Source organism: Symphalangus syndactylus, chromosome 13 (genome assembly GCF_028878055.3).
Source record: "Symphalangus syndactylus isolate Jambi chromosome 13, NHGRI_mSymSyn1-v2.1_pri, whole genome shotgun sequence".
NCBI classification, from domain to species: Eukaryota; Metazoa; Chordata; class Mammalia; order Primates; family Hylobatidae; genus Symphalangus; species Symphalangus syndactylus.
The window spans coordinates 20,053,032-20,069,034 of NC_072435.2; the positions used below are offsets into that span (position 1 = coordinate 20,053,032).

Here is a 16,003-nt window from a genome sequence, read left to right on the forward strand (position 1 = left end):
CACCTGGGGCTAACCCTGCCTACACAGGGCTGCAGGTCACACCTACCCGGTATCCCACAGGGTACCAAACAAGCCTCTAGTGTGTATATCCTTTGCCCTGGGTGACCCTCCCCATACCCAGAAAGGGCAAGGAGGCAATCTTCCCCACTCCCTACACATCCATACACATGGGCTTGGATAGGTGGGGGACAAGACCCTCCCCTCCCTTGTGCCACCAGTGCTTGATAAGGCTGACTAGTAGATACAGTCAATAAACCAGGCCCCAGGACCACAGCCCCCCAACCAGTCAAGGCCTGAGGAACTGGTGAAGTTTTTATTAAATCCACAGAAGTAAAAACCGTATCGTGAGGAACTGGGGGATGGGGCCACCAGGGAGTGGGAGTCAGGCCACCAGGGGAGTGGGGATGGGGTGACAGGACAGAGAACAGAGCCGGGCTGGGCTGGCCATGGGGGCTCCAGCCTCAGGGGCCATCACCAGGGCCGCCAGACAGCTCCTGGGAACTCAGGCCAGCACCAGGCAGGCTCATCGGCGGGGGCTCCACCAGCACAGCAGAGAACTTGGTGTCACCGAAGGCCTCATTCATGCGCGTCTCGAAGAAGCGCTGCAGGCCGATGATGGACTGCACGTCTGCCTTGTCCTGGGCCAAGCAGGAATGCAGTGGATGAATGGGTCCTAGTTCTTTCCTTCACATCTCCCCCTGCCCACAGCCTCTCCATTCCACTGGCTCACCTCAGTTAACTTGTTGAATTGCTTGAACATGCGGCCCACATCCTGGGCAAACTCCTGTGGGGAGCTGTAGGGAGGTGACAACTTCTCCTGGAGGCGGGCACGGATCAGGGTCAGATCCAAGGTGCCACCGGGCTGGTCCTGCAGGCAGAGATCACACACACACAAAGACAACACATATACATACACAGGTTGAGGGCGAGACCCGGCAGTCACCACCCCTTTCCCCTTTCCCATCCTAGGACTCACCAGAGAGAAGGTGGAGTCGGTAGCCAGCTGATGCAGGGGGCGGCAGGGTTCATGACAGAATAGGGCCAGCAGTACACGCTCACATTTCTACAAACATTGTAAGGGATGTCACAGCTCTGGGAAGCACCTATAAAGCCTCTCTGGGTAACCCCACCTAAGTAACCCCAGCCCTCACCCGCTGGTTGGCTGGTGAAAGCTTGGCCACCACACCAGTGCTGTCTGCACCATCCAGGCTGAGGCTGCCATCCTCCTCCTTCAGGTCAGGGAGCACATGGCAGAGTGAGCAGCTCCACTCCTCCCTATGGTGAAGAGAATAAGGGTCTGCACATGATCCTGTCCAGACAGCCCAACACCCAGACTAGACCCCCACCAGCCTCACACTCACCCTGGTACATCCTGCAGGGCCGGCAGGTGACAGTCCAGGTGGAAACAAAACTCACACTGGTTGCACATGACCAGATCGCCTGGCTTCTGGCAGACACGGCAAATGGTGGCACTGTCATCCAGGGTTCCCGGGCCACCACCTGGGGCTGAGGTACCCTCAGGAGCCACCACCTCCAGCCCTGAGCTGGTGCTGCCACTAGGTGAGGCCAGGCGGGGACCCTCAGCACCAGGACCCTCCGCAAGAGCCATAAGCACAGGTTTGGTCTCAGGGCCCTCAGTGGCAGTAGGAGGGGCTCCAATGGCAGCCTCCGTCTCCTCCTCCTGCAAGGTGGTGATGAGGGGTGTTCAACAGGGTCCAGACCTGGACTACAGGCTTCATCCTATAGCTATTAGTTCCTTGGGACAGGCTTACCTTGACCATGGCCATGCCAGCCAGGGGTGGGGCACCAGGGGTTCCTGCAGGTGCAGTCCCTGGCTGGCCGGTAGCTGCAGCCGCAGCGCCACGTTCAATAACAATAAGGTTGTAGTCCTCAGTGGTACTGCCTGGGAAGACCTTGAAGACGGGTGGCTGGCTGTCAGCCGTAAGGTCCAGGTCCAGGCGTTCAAGGCTCACTCGTGGCACCTTGCGCATAAGGCCGCTCACCTCACCCTCACCTGAGCGGGACCTGTAGATGCAGCAACCTGGCATGAGTACACCCCCACCCTCCATCCACCTCCACCCCCAGGGGAGGTGCCATACTTACCGTTTCACACCTGACACATGGGGCTCTGCACTTGAGTAGGGATCATCTCCTTAGAAAACGGAGAAAGAAGACTGGCAGGTTGGGGTAGAAACAGCACTGGGGCCCCTCCCCACCCACTAGGCAGACCCACTCACCTGACCCAAAGCCATAGCCTTCCTGCACCTCCATGGGCTGTGAACAAAGCAGAACTCTCTGCCTCAGTGGGACAGGAACCCTACTGGACCCCATTCCCTGCCCACCCCTGCCTGGGTCCTCTCTCCTGCTACTGGACCCCATTCCCTGCCTACCCCTTCCTGGGTCCTCTCTCCTGCTCACCTGGCTACTGCTAGAGCCCTGCTTGCTCAAGGGCCCTGGGGCTCTTGGAGGGGCCATGGGTGCAGGGCCTGTTGAGTTAGTGCCAGGACGCTCTGCCACAATTTTGCCTGCACAAAGAAGAGAGAAACATAAGTAGGTGCAGCACGTGGGGTAATAACAGAGCAAGGTAGAGCTGGGGACCCACCGAAGGCCTCGGCACTCTTGGTCCAGGCATTGAGGTCCCACTGAAACTTCATCTCTCCATGTGGCTCCACGGGATCCACAATCATCTTGAGGGCCCGGTGCAGCTGGAAGTAGATCTGGTTGGGAGTGAAAGGGAGGAAAGAATGAGCACACCAACAACAAATAGGGATTTCAGGTATTGGGAACCACCTGCCTGGAACCCACTAGCCGGGAGCCCACCAGTACACACCAACTTCTTAGAAAGCAGAAGGGCTGTGTTGTTGTCACTCTCCAGAGCCCAAGAGGCAAAGCGCAGAATGTGCTCCTGGTGCTTCTGGATCTTGGTCATGGTCCAGTGCTGCCGCTCCAGGCGCTCCTGCTGCCCCTCAGTCACCTTCTGCAGATGGAAGGTGTATGAGGTAAGCAGAGAAGGCAGAGAACACCCCAGACAGCATCATCAATCAGCAGAGGGGGCTCAAGGACCCTCTCACTGGCACAAGGCTTACCTGGGCATCGTTGACCAGCACACGGCCCCGCTTATTCAACTCCTTCATGATCTGCAGGATGGCCATCTTGACATCCACTTGCACACGCTTCTGTACGTCAGACACCTGGCGGATCCTAGGGGACAGAGCAGGTCAGGCTAGGTAGGGTCTTGCTGCCCTGGGCCACCCCCACGGCCCGAGAACCCACACTTACGAGCTGCGAACCTCCTTGGTGCTCTTCTGCAATGTTGCATGTTTGTCCCCAAGGCGCTTCACCAGTGAGGCCAGGAGCTTGCGCTGGTTCCTCACTGCATCCTCTAAGAACTGGTACCTGAGAGCAGACAGATGTGTTCCTGAGCACTAAGCTAGGGAAGGGGTGGCACCCACCCACCCAACCACTATGCCTTGGGACTCACTGGTGGTCCTTGTGGGCATTGAGCTGGCAGTCTCGGCAGGTGAGAGTATCACAGCTCTCACAAAACAGCACAAGGGGTTCATGCTTGTGTACGTTGCAATAGACGGTACGTTCACCATCCCGAGACTTGGCTGGCCCTGGGGAGTGGGAATCATATGGCTGAACCTTGCCCTTCACCACCCCCTACAACTCAGGAAGCACACTGAGTTGGGGCCTCATTTCCTGCCTGTTCTGTGACACTGCGCCATTTATTGGGAAGATGTAGAGGGTGTGGCCAGGGAACAACACAGGCCTGCAAGCCCAACTCCTTGCTCCCAGAATTCTCTGCCCCAACGTAGCTGAGAAACACATCCCTTTCTTCTAGCTTCTAGAGGTGACAATAATGTAAGGGTAAGGATAACAGCCTCTGGAAAAACAGGACCAACCCCCGCCCCCCACAACCCTTCCCCACACTGTTTCCCTTTACTGAAAACTTCTCCAAGTGGACACACTCAGAATTCTGCCTACAAACCACCCTGGATTCCTTTTCTCCTCCTTTCATGGTTAACTTCCTCCCTCTTCCCTGACAAGAGAACACCAGGGTCTCTTACAATCCAAGGGCCCAGAGGAAACCTTGTAGAGGTTCTCGTACTGGGAGAGATGAAATGTCAAACCAGGACCCTCAGAATGGTGGTCACACCCCCTCTAGAGCAGAATCTTGGTGCTCAGCATAATCCCACCCAAAGACCAACACATTAATAACCTCCGAAGCCTGTTTCCCCATTAGAAAACTGATCAAACACACTGGTCCAACATACCAACCAAATCCAAAATATGTAGCATCAGGGCTCATTGGGGAAACTGACTTCCCCAATGCCACTCATTCCTGCACCCTGACCTTGGCCTGGGACGTCTGGAATGTAGGACACCCTGCAGCCCGTGCCTATTCCTCCTGGCTCCTCAGGCCCCACAGCCACCACCTTCCACTATCTTCCACCAGTGCTGTCCTCTGGGATGGGAAGGATCACAGTATGGCTACCAAAAGGCCACTCATAGAAGGATTCTGGCTCCAAAACTTGGCTAGACTCAAAAGACTCTCAAGCTCCTTTCCAAACCAAAGCTAGTGTGTGTCTGTGAAAAGCTGGAAATGCCAAACCAAACTTTGGGTAAGTCTCTGCCAACTCAAAAGCTAAAACACTTCAAGAAATCATCATCACTTATAATCCATGGACCCACAAAGTCTACTTTCCCTAGCAGCATCTTATACCAGATGTGTGCCAGGAAACCACAAACCCAGTAGGCCCCTCACACCATGCCTTTCCCTGTTTGCATATGCTGAGCCCTTCACCACCAGGACTGAGAACTCCGATAAGCCTCCTCAAACCCTTTGTACCTCCCTGCAGCACATTAAGGTCTCCCCTATCTCCCCTTCCCACCCTCTCCCACCTAGGCCCTAGAGACTACACAGCACAACCCCAGTTTTCCTGCTTTTGGAGTTCTGCCCTCGGGCCCTGCGGGCAACACCCCCTAGAGAACTCTAGGACCCATCCACCAGATGCAACCAACATTATAAAAGCAACTGAGGGCACACACGGGAGAACAACAGGCCCCCTCAGCCTCATGTACCAGTAGAGCGCACAGTGTGGTCCTTGGTGTACTTCACCCGCTGGTGCGCCTCTACACAGGTCTCACACAGAGGCTCCGAGCACTCCACACAGTAGCTGGTGGCTGGGGCATTATCCTCACAGCTAGTGCAGCACTGCCAGACAAAGGCAAGGTCAGAGAAGGCAAGACGACTTGATAGATCCACATTCACATCCCAGAAAATACAACCCGAGATTAAGATTGGCCCCTTGACCCAACCTAGGCAGCCCACCCAGAGCCTTGGGAAAGTGGAGTAACAGCCTGAAGCTGGTGCCAAGCTCCTCCTGCGCAGATGCCCCCTCCCCAGAAACCTTGTGGTTGCTGAGATAGGACGCACCTGGTTCGCATCCTGGGCGTCGGTGGCAGCCTTGCTGCCACTATCACGCATGAAATAATTCTCCACGATGTCTTTGGAGAAGCACTGTTGCTTGCACACGGGACAGTCCACCACTTCGAGAAGCAGGGATGTGGGAGATTATTACAAGTTCCCACCCAGGTTATGGCCCCCCCATCCCCCTGCTGGGTAGGCCCCCGACCATTATCCCGCAGCGAGCCAGCCCCTCCCCTCCCCGAGCCTTCTTTTCTCCAACTTTAGTCAGATGTCCCATTTCAGCGGCCAGCCCAAAACCACGTTCCTACGCAGGACCCAGAAAGTATTCCCCGTGCCCTGTCCGGGCCCCCATCCTCTTGCCCAGGTGGCATCCTCATCTCTGCACCCAGTCGGAATCAAAGGCAGAGAGTAGGGGGAGGGGTGGCCCCGATCACTTCGTACTTACCGGCGCCGTCGCCCGCCGCCCCGCCGTCCCCCGAGTTGTTGGCGGCGGCGGGCGCCGCAGGCCCTAAGCAGGCACTACAGGCCGAGTGCAAACAGGGCAGCAGGCGGGGCTCCCTCTCGGGTCGCAGGCGCTCTCTGCACACGCCGCAGTGCTCCAGCAGCTCCAGCGCCTCGGCGCCGCCCCCCGCCGGCGACGACGCCGCGGCTGAGGCAGAGGCCGAGGCTGCGGCCGAAGAGGCGGTGGAGCGCTTTTCGCCGCCAGCGGAGCCTTCGCCCGGGCCCGGGCTGCCAGAGGCGGCCGAGGCCGCTGCTGCCGAGGCTGCCGCCGCCGAGGCCGCCATTCACACGCCGCCGGGGGCGCCCGGGGGGGAGGAGGGGCGCGGGGCCCGCCGCGCAGGCGCAGACGCGCTCGCCGCCAACTGCTGGGCCGCTGCCGCCGCCGCCGCCGCGAGGCCGAGTGCCGCCACGCGCCTCCTGGGCCGCTGCCCGCCGCGCGCGGGACGCTGCTACGGCACGGCCAACTGCTGCCTGCTAGCCTCGCGAAGGCGCCGCCCGCGCTTCTTCCTCAGCCGCCGCCGAAACCCGCACCACGCGCCACAAGCACAAGCGCAACCGCTCGCCCGCGCGCCCGCTCGCAGAAAGAGCCGAGGCCGGGGGGCGGGACAGAAATAACTGGCGCCGACGCCGCCGCGCACGCGCATTGGGCGCCGCACGCCCGGGGGCGGGGCCCAGGCCGGTCGGTGCGGGAGAGGACGCCAGTACGCACGCGCCAACTCCGGGTCCTTCCACCACCGCCAACCCCACGTCGGTGGGGCTCTTGTGGGGGTGGAGCGGGGCCTCTGTGACGTCACTGGCGCAATTTAATCCGCCAGTGGGGTGTGCGCACCTTTATAGAGTGTGATTCTCCTCTCAGCTCCACCTCCAGACCACACCGAAGCGGGCCGCTGTGCGCCCAAGCGCATGGGCAGTCCGTCCCTCTTCCTCAACCCGCGTCTCTTCGCCCGCGTAGAGTCGTCTCCAGCCTCTGCGTCACTAAGAGTTCGGGATAGGGGGCAGGGCCGATGGGGATGTAGGCGGGGCCAAGACCGAATGAAGGGCTGTGTCCAGGGAGAGGGGAGGAGAGTCTCCATCTCAGGAGGGAGGAACCTCCTGTGTGAGCGCAGGTGCTGACTTTTGGATTTTAACCACGTTATAGTTAAACTTAAGAAACACAGAAACTTGACTAAATCAAATGTAGATGACAGCTAGGCGCCGTGGCTCATACCTGTAATCCCACCACTTTGTTAGGCGAGTCGGGAGGCTCCGTTTAGCCCAGGAGGCCGAGGCAGCAGTGAGCCGGGATTGTGCCACTGCACGCCAGCCTAGACCACAGATGGAGAAAAGTGTGGCCGGGCGCTCACTCCTGTAATTCCAGCACTTTGGGAGGTCGAGGCGGGTGGATCATCTGAAGTCAGGAGTTCGAGACCAGCCTGGCCAACGTGGTGAAACCCCGTCTCTACTAAAAGTACAGAAATTAGCCAGGCATGGTGGCGGGCGCCTGTAATCCCAGCTACTCGGGAGGCTGAGGCAGGAGAATCGCTTGAACCCGGGAGGCGGAGGTTGCAGTGAGCCGAGATTGTGCCATTGCACTACAAAAATATATAAATATATACACATATATATATAAATCACAAGAGGCTACAGTGCAATGAGTCTGTGAAATCCCACCCAGCCCCCCAAGCATCCTCTTCCCATGTTTTAGTCAGCGGCTACCCTGACTTTGATGCTTCTCCAGATGGGGAAACTGAACCCCAACATTGGGGAATCCCAAGGAGGGAAGGAAGCAGGTCCGTGTGGGGAGAATCCTGTCTGGGGAGGAAAGTAGGGTTTGTGTGGGGAAGATCCTGTCTGAGGAAGAAAGTAGGGTTTGTGTAGGGAAAATCCTGTCTGAGGGAAAGAGGGTCTGTGTGGGGAGGGGAACCCTGTCTGAGGAGGGAAGCAGGGTCTGTGTGGGGAGAATCCTGTCAGCAGGGTCTGTGTGGGGAGAGGAACCCTGTCTGAGTGAGGAGGGAAACAGGGTCTGTGTGGGGAGAATCCTGCCTGAGGAGGGAAGCAGGATGTGTGTGGGGAGAATCCTGTCTGAGGAGGGAAGCAGGGTGTGTGGGGAGAATCCTGTCTGAGGGAAGCAGGGTCTGTGTGGGGAGAGGAACCCTGTCTGAGTGAGGAGGGAAACAGGGTCTGTGTGGGGAGAATCCTGTCTGAGGGAAGCAGGGTGTGTGGGGAGAATCCTGTCTGAGGAGGGAAGCAGGGTGTGTGGGGAGAATCCTGTCTGAGGGAAGCAGGGTGTGTGTGTGGAGAATCCTGTCTGAGGAGGGAAGCAGGGTGTGTGGGGGGAGAATCCTGTCTGAGGAGGGAAGCAGGGTGTGTGTGGGGAGAATCCTGTCTGAGGAGGGAAGCAGGGTCTGTGTGTGGAGAATCCTGCCTGAGGAGGGAAGCAGGGTGTGTGTGGGGAGAATCCTGTCTGGGGAGGGAAGCAGGGTGTGTGTGGGGAGAATCCTGTCTGGGGAGTGAAGCAGGGTGTGTGTGGAGAGAATCCTGTCTGAGGGAAGCAGGGTCTGTGTGGGGAGAATCCTGTCTGGGGAGGAAAGCAGGGTCTGTGTGGGGAGAATCCTGTCTGGGGAGGGAAGCAGGGTCTGTGTGGGGAGAATCCTGTCTGGGGAGGGAAGCAGGGTCTGTGTGGGGAGAATCCTGTCTGAGGAGGGAAGCAGGGTCTTTGTGGGGAGAATCCTGTCTGAGGGAAGCAGGGTGTGTGTGGGGAGAATCCTGTCTGAGGGAAGCAGGGTGTGTGTGGGGAGAATCCTGTCTGAGGGAAGCAGGGTGTGTGTGGGGGGAATCCTGTCTGAGGAGGGAAGCAGGGTCTGTGTGGGGAGAATCCTGTCTGAGGAGGGAAGCAGGGTCTGTGTGGGGAGAATCCTGTCTGGGGAGGGAAGCAGGGTCTGTGTGGGGAGAATCCTGTCTGGGGAGGGAAGCAGGGTGTGTGTGGGGAGAATCCTGTCTGAGGAGGGAAGCAGGGTCTGTGTGGGGAGAATCCTGTCTGAGGGAAGCAGGATGTGTGTGGGGAGAATCCTGTCTGAGGGAAGCAGGGTGTGTGTGGGGAGAATCCTGTCTGAGGGAAGCAGGGTGTGTGTGGGGGGAATCCTGTCTGAGGAGGGAAGCAGGGTCTGTGTGGGGAGAATCCTGTCTGAGGAGGGAAGCAGGGTCTGTGTGGGGAGAATCCTGTCTGAGGAGGGAAGCAGGGTCTTTGTGGGGAGAATCCTGTCTGAGGGAAGCAGAGTGTGTGTGGGGAGAATCCTGTCTGAAGGAAGCAGGGTGTGTGTGGGGGGAATCCTGTCTGAGGAGGGAACCAGGGTCTGTGTGGGGAGAATCCTGTCTGAAGAGGGAAGCAGGGTCTGTGTGGGGAGAATCTTGTCTGAGGAGGGAAGCAGGGTCTGTGTGGGGAGAATCCTGTCTGAGGAGAGAAGCAGGGTCTTTGTGGGGAGAATCCTGTCTGGGGAGGAAAGCAGGGTCTGTGTGGGGAGAATCCTGTCTGAGGAGGGAAGCAGGGTCTGTGTGGGGAGAATCCTGTCTGAGGGAAGCAGGGTGTGTGTGGGGAGAATCCTGTCTGAGGGAAGCAGGGTGTGTGTGGGGAGAATCCTGTCTGAGGAGGGAAGCAGGGTCTGTGTGTGGAGAATCCTGTCCGAGGAGGGAAGCAGGGTGTGTGTGGGGAGAATCCTGTCTGAGGAGGGAAGCAGGGTCTGTGTGTGGAGAATCCTGTCTGAGGGAAGCAGGGTGTGTGTGGGGAGAATCCTGTCTGAGGAGGGAAGCAGGGTCTGTGGGAGGAGAATCCTGTCTGAGGGAAGCACGGTGTGTGTGTGGAGAATCCTGTCTGGGGAGGGAAGCAGGGTGTGTGTGGGGAGAATCCTGTCTGAGGGAAGCAGGGTGTGTGTGGGGAGAATCCAGTCTGAGGAGGGAAGCAGGGTGTGTGTGGGGAGAATCCTGTCTGAGGAGGGAAGCAGGGTGTGTGAGAGAAGAACTCTGTCTGAGGGACGCAGGATCTGGGGGAGAAGAATCATGTCTAAGGGGAGAAGCAGGGTCTGTAGGTAGAGGCGAACCCGCCTAGGGACTATCAGCGCGTTGAAAATCTGACGGGTGGGTGCATTGAGGCTGGCCCCGCGGGGGTGGGCCTCAGCCCCCTGTGCAGTGCCCCTGGGGTCCTGAGGTCTCCAGTCCAGGTGACAACGGCTGGGGGCGGGGTAGGTGGCAGCTTCCGGAGGATGTTTGGAGGCCGCGAGGACTGGCGCGAACAACCGTGAAACCCATTCGCCACTCCCAAGGCGCGCACAGGTAAAGGTGGCCAGCCGGGCGGGGCGTGAGGGTAATGGGGCACAGCCTCCCCAGGCCCCGCTGCCAGGTGTCCGCACATGGCTGCAGCACGGGCGCGTCGACCGCTGGGCCGGGTGTGGCCTTTGTTCCTGATGGAGACTGGGGGCCGCGGGGCTTTGTCCCCGCCTCTGCCTTTGTTCCAGCCCGGGCGCGCGGCCCCCCAAATCTGGGCCCGCCCACTCCGCGGCATAGTCACCGCCTCCACGCCCAGCCTGCCCCTCCATAGGGCCACGCCTCGCGAGCCGGCCCGCCCCCTCCAGCCCACCACCCTGAAGAGGCCCTGGCCCCCGGCTTCCTTCCTCTGATAATAGGGAAAGTTGATGCCAGAGGCTGAAGCGTTGAGATCGCTTGAACCCAGGAGTTGGCTGCAGTGATCTATGATCGCGCCCCTGCTCTCCTACCTGGGACGGCAGAGCGAGGCCCTGTCTTTAAAAAAAAAAAAAAAAAAAAAAAAGGAAAGAAAGAAAGAAAAAAGTTGGTGCTGGAAGTGCACAGGGCGAGGTATGGGCGTCCTTTAGGAATATTTGCTGTGGCCAGGCACGGTGGCTCACGTCTGTAATCCCAGCACTTTGGGAGGCCGAGGTGGGCGGATCACCTGAGGTCGGGAGTTCGCCACCAGCCTGACCAATATGATGAAACCCCGTCTTTGCTAAAAATACAAAAATTAGCCGGGCATGGTGGCACGCGCCTGTAATCCCAGCTACTCGGGAGGCTGAGACAGGAGAATCGCTTGAACCTGGGAGGCAGAAGTTGCAGTGAGCTGAGATCGTGACATTGCACTCCAGCCTGGGCAACAAGAGCGAAACTCTGTCTCAAAAAAAAAAAAAAAAAAAAAAAAAGGAATATTTGATGAGCACTTTCCACAGCCCTATCCTTTTTTTTTTTTTTTTTTTTGAGACAGGAGTCTTGCTCTGTCCCCCAGGCTGGAGTGCAGTGGCGCGATCTCGGCTCACTGCAACCTCCGCCTCCCTGGTTCACGCCATTCTCCTGCCTCAGCCTCCCGAGTAGCTGGGACTACAGGCGCCCGCCAACACGCCCGGCTAATTTTTTGTATTTTTAGTAGAGACGGGGTTTCACCGTGTTAGCCAGGATGGTCTCGATCTCCTGACCTTGTGATCCGCCCGCCTCGGCCTCCCAAAGTGCTGGGATTACAGGCGTGAGCCACTGTGCCCGGCTCCACAGCCCTATCCTGCACTGGTCCCCAAAATCACCGGAGAGGGGGACGTGTGACCCACACCCGCCTCTGGCCTCTAGGGCAGACAAGGGTACCAGGGCCAGAAGGTCAAAATATTAATACTATGGTACAAAGTGTGGAAATGGCTCTCCTAGGGGCTGCCCCAAACACTTGCGGGAAGGCAGTTGAGCAGAAACAAGTCCGAGGTCCCTGAGGCAATGGGGAGGCAATAGTGAGGAGTGGTGGGAGGTGCTCAGAGGTTACTCTACAGCTAGCAGGGTCTGGGGTAGATTAGATCCCCTGCCACCCTATCATCGGCTGCCCCTCATAACAGGCCCTCCCCTAGGCCCTGGCAACACGCCTTGGGGTTTCAGTGGCCCGTCAAGGTCCATGCTCTTCTCTCTGCACAATAGAGAGGTATTGTTAGAGTACCCCTTTTCCTCCTCCTGGGCCCAAGACCTTCATTCCCAGTATGAGGCAGCCACACAAGCAGCAGGTGTTACCCAATGCCAGCAGCAGACCTTGGAGCATCACCTCTCCACCAGGTGCCACACCACTGCGGGGCACCATTGTCCACATGGAAAATCTGAGGCTTCAGCAAGTGCCAGGACACCAGTGGGGGAAGGGAAATTAACTAGAAAACAGGCTCAAGCTGACTCAGGGACAGCAGAGTGGGGCTTCCTAGGATTGGCCAAGCCAGGGTGGGTATATAAGAGAGTAAGACTAGGGACCTCACTCAGAGGTCCATAAGTATATGGCAGGACACTAGTGCACCTTGGTTGGCTCTGCTCCCCAGCTGGCCCAGCAGAGCAGTTAGTATCGCCTTATATTTCTGTCCTCCATGCTCCTTTCCAACCCTTTATCACATCTCTCCCTTCCCAGTCCTGGACCATTGGGAACTGTCAATATTTTGGCTTTGCAAACAGGGCATAAGACAAGTGTAGCAATATGCAGTGGTCACTCAGACTGCACCCAGGCCACCTGAGGACTGCCTACTGCCTGGTTGTGCACCTACCTGAAGATAGCCATCTTCACCCTCTCTTTCTTGCCCAAACCCCACACCTCTGCATGCTCTCCTTTCTGCCCTCAGGTGTCACCCCCAAAGCCACTTTCTGAGGAGGCATTGTGGCTACATCACTCAAATTTCTTTTTTTTCTTTTTTCTTTTTTTAAAGATGGAGTCTCACTCTGTTGCCCAGGCTGGAGTGCAGTGGCTCAATCTTGGCTCACTACAACCTCTGCCTCCTGAGTTCCAGGGATTCTCTTGCCTCAGCCTCCTGAGTAGCTGGGATTACAGGCGCCCACTACCACGCCCGGATAATTTTTGTATTCTTTTTTTTTTTTGAGACAGAGTCTCACTCTGTCACCCAGGCTGGAGTGCAGTGGCGCAATCTCGGCTCACTGCAAACTCCGCCTCCCGGGTTCACACCATACTCCTGCCTCAGCCTCCTGAGTAGCTGGGACTACGGGTGCCCACCAACACGCCCGGCTAGTTTTTTTGTATTTTTAGTAGAGACAGGGTTTCACCGTGTTAGCCAGGATGGTCTCGATCTCCTGACCTCATGATCCGCCCGTCTCGGCCTCCCAAAGTGCTGAGATTACAGGCGTGCACCATCATACCCCGACAATTTTTGTATTCTTAGTAGAGAAGGGGTTTCACCATCGGCCGGGCGCGGTGGCTCACACTTGTAATCCCAGCACTTTGGGAGGCCGAGGCGGGCGGATCACGAGGTCAGGAGATCGAGACCACGGTGAAACCCCGTCTCTACTAAAAAATACAAAAAATTAGCCGGGCATGGTGGCGGGCGCCTGTAGTCCCAGCTACTTGGAGAGGCTGAGGCAGGAGAATGGCGTGAACCCGGGAGGCGGAGCTTGCAGTGAGCCAAGATTGCGCCACCGCACTCCAGCCTGGGCAACAGAGCAAGACTCCGTCTCAAAAAAAAAAAAAAAAAAAAAAGAGAAGGGGTTTCACCATGTTGGCCAGGCTGGTCTTGAACTCCTGATCTCGGGTGATCCACTCGCCTCGGCCTCACAGAGTGCTGGGATTACAGGTGTGAGCCATCACGCTGGGCCTTCTTTTTTATTTTATTTTTGTTTATTGATTTTTTTATTTGTATCTATTTTATTTTTATTTATTTATTTTTTTTTTTTTTTTTTTTTTTTTTTTGAGGTAGAGTCTTGCTCTGTCACCTATGCTGGAGTGCAGTAGCACAATTTCGGCTCACTGCAAACTCTGCCTCCCGGGTTCACATCATTCTCCTGCCTCTACCTCCCAAGTAGCTGAGACTACAGGCGCCTGCCACCACTCCCAGCTAATTTTTTGTATTTTTAGTAGAGACAGGGTTTCACTGTGTTAGCCAGGATGGTCTCGAACTCCTGACCTCATGATCCGCCCGCCTCGGCCTCCCAAAGTGCTGGGATTACAGGCGTGAGCCACCACACCTAGCCTATTTATTTATTTATTATTTTTATGTATTTATTTTTTTTCTTGAGACGGAGTCTCGTTCTGTCGCCCAGGCTGGAGTGCAGTGGCGCGATCTCGGCTCACTGCAAGCTCCGCCTCCTGGGTTCACGCCATTCTCCTGCCTCAGCCTCTCCGAGTAGCTGGGACTACAGGCGCCTGCCACCACGCCCGGCTAATTTTTTTTGTATCTTTAGTAGAGACGAGGTTTCACCGTGTTAGCCAGGATGGTCTCGATCTCCTGACCTCGTGATCTGCCCGCCTCGGCCTCCCAAAGTGCTGGGATTACAAGCGTGAACCACCGTGCCCGGCCTATTTATTTATTTTTTAAACGGAGTCTCACTCTGTCACCCAGGCTGGAGTGCAGTAACGTGAACTTGTCTCACTGCAACCTCCTCCTCCCAGGTTCAAGCAATTGTCATGCCTCAGTTTCCTGAGTAGCTAGGACTACAGGCACACACCACCAAGCCCAGCTAATTTTTGTATTTTTAGTAGAGACAGGGTTTCACCATTTTGGCCAAACTGGTCTCGAACTCCTGATCTCAGGTGATCCACCTGCCTTGGCCTCCCAAAGTGCTGGGATTACCAGCATGAGCCACTGTGCCCGGCCCCATCTCTATTATTAAAGTATATTTTTTAAAATTTAAAAATAAAACAGGCCGGGTGCGGTGGCTGATGCCTGTAATCCCAGCACTTTGGGAGGCCGAAGCAGGCGGATCACGGGATCAGGAGATCAATACCATCCTGGCCAACATGGTGAAACCCGTCTCTACTAAAAATACAAAAATTAAGGCTGGGCACGGTGGCTTATGCCTGTAATCCCAACACTTTGGGAGGCCAAGGCAGGCGGATCACAAGGTCAGGAGTTCGAGACCAGCCTGGCCAAGAGATCAGCCTGACCAATATGGTGAAACCCCTTCTCTACTAAAAATAAAAAAAATTAGCTGGGTGTGGTGGCAGGTGCCTGTAATCCCAGCTACTTGGGAGGCTGAGGCACAAGAATTGCTTGAACCCAGGAGGCAGAGGTTGCAGTGAGCCGAAGATCATGCCATTGCACTCCAACCTGGGCGACAGAGCGAGACTCCAACTGGAAAAAAAAAACAATTAGGTCGGGCGCGGTGGCTCACGCCTGTGATCCCAACACTTTGGCAGGCCAAGGTGGGCGGATCACGAGGTCCGGAGATCGAGACCATCATGGCTAACATGGTGAAACCCTGTCTCTACTAAACACACAAAAAAGTAGCCGGGTGTGGTGGCAGGCGCCTGTAGTCCCAGGTACTCGGGAGGCTGAGGCAGGAGAATGGCATGAACCTGGGAGGCAGAGCTTGCAGTGAGCGAGATTGCGCCACTGCACTCCAGCCTGGGCAACAGAGTGAGACTCCGTCTCAAAAACAAAAAAAAAATTAGCTGGGTGTAGTGGCACATGCCTATATTCCCAACTACTTGGGAGGCTGAGGCAGGAGAATTGCTTGAACCAAGGAATCAGAGGTTGCAGTGAGCTGAGATTGTGCCACTGCACTCCAGCCTGAAGACAGAGATCCTGTTTCAAATAATAATAATAATAATAATAAAATAGGCCGGGGGCGGTGGCTCACGCTTGTAATCCCAGCACTTTGGGAGGCCGAGGCGGGCGGATCACGAGGTCAGGAGATCGAGACCACGGCGAAACCCCGTCTCTACTAAAAAAAATACAAAAAAATTAGCCGGGCATGGTGGCGGGCGCCTGTAGTCCCAGCTACTCGGGAGGCTGAGGCAGGAGAATGGCGTGAACCCGGGAGGTGGAGCTTGCAGTGAGCCGAGATCGCGCCACTGCACTCCAGCCTGGGTGACAGAGCAAGACTCCGTCTCATAAAAAAATAAAAATAAAAAATAAAATAAAATAATAATAATAATAAAAAATTCACATAACATCAAACTTACCATTTTAGCCAGTTTAAACGTGTACATTCGATGGCATTTCATGTATTCACAATGTTGTGCAACCACCACCTCTATCTATTTCCAAGTCATTTTCATTACTCTAAAAGGAATCCCTGTAACCATTAACACTCACTCCACAGTCCCCCTCCAAACAGCCCCTGACAATCACT

General features: G+C 56.4%; 2 protein-coding genes across 2 annotated transcripts in view; one reads left to right on the forward strand and one right to left on the reverse strand.

Moving 5' to 3' along the window:
- Window positions 1-299: 299 nt before the first annotated feature.
- On the reverse strand, window positions 300-6,913 carry TRIM28 (tripartite motif containing 28). The gene is made up of 17 exons (XM_055239071.2): window positions 5,880-6,913; window positions 5,441-5,553; window positions 5,086-5,218; window positions 3,482-3,617; window positions 3,280-3,396; window positions 3,087-3,201; window positions 2,831-2,977; window positions 2,603-2,717; window positions 2,419-2,525; window positions 2,238-2,274; window positions 2,104-2,152; window positions 1,773-2,025; window positions 1,362-1,681; window positions 1,152-1,275; window positions 977-1,063; window positions 731-868; window positions 300-638 (listed from the first exon to the last, which is right to left on the reverse strand). The coding sequence occupies exons 1-17, from the start codon at window positions 6,217-6,219 to the stop codon at window positions 462-464; spliced, it is 2,508 nt and encodes an 835-aa protein (XP_055095046.1). The 5' UTR covers window positions 6,220-6,913; the 3' UTR covers window positions 300-461.
- Window positions 6,914-10,178: 3,265 nt separating this feature from the next.
- ZBTB45 (zinc finger and BTB domain containing 45) overlaps window positions 10,179-16,003 on the forward strand; it is a 29,442-nt gene continuing 23,617 nt past the window's right edge. Inside the window, exon 1 of the mRNA XM_063615256.1 lies at window positions 10,179-10,240. The gene's annotated coding sequence lies outside the window, so the exon portion shown is untranslated. The remainder of the gene's footprint in view (window positions 10,241-16,003) is intronic.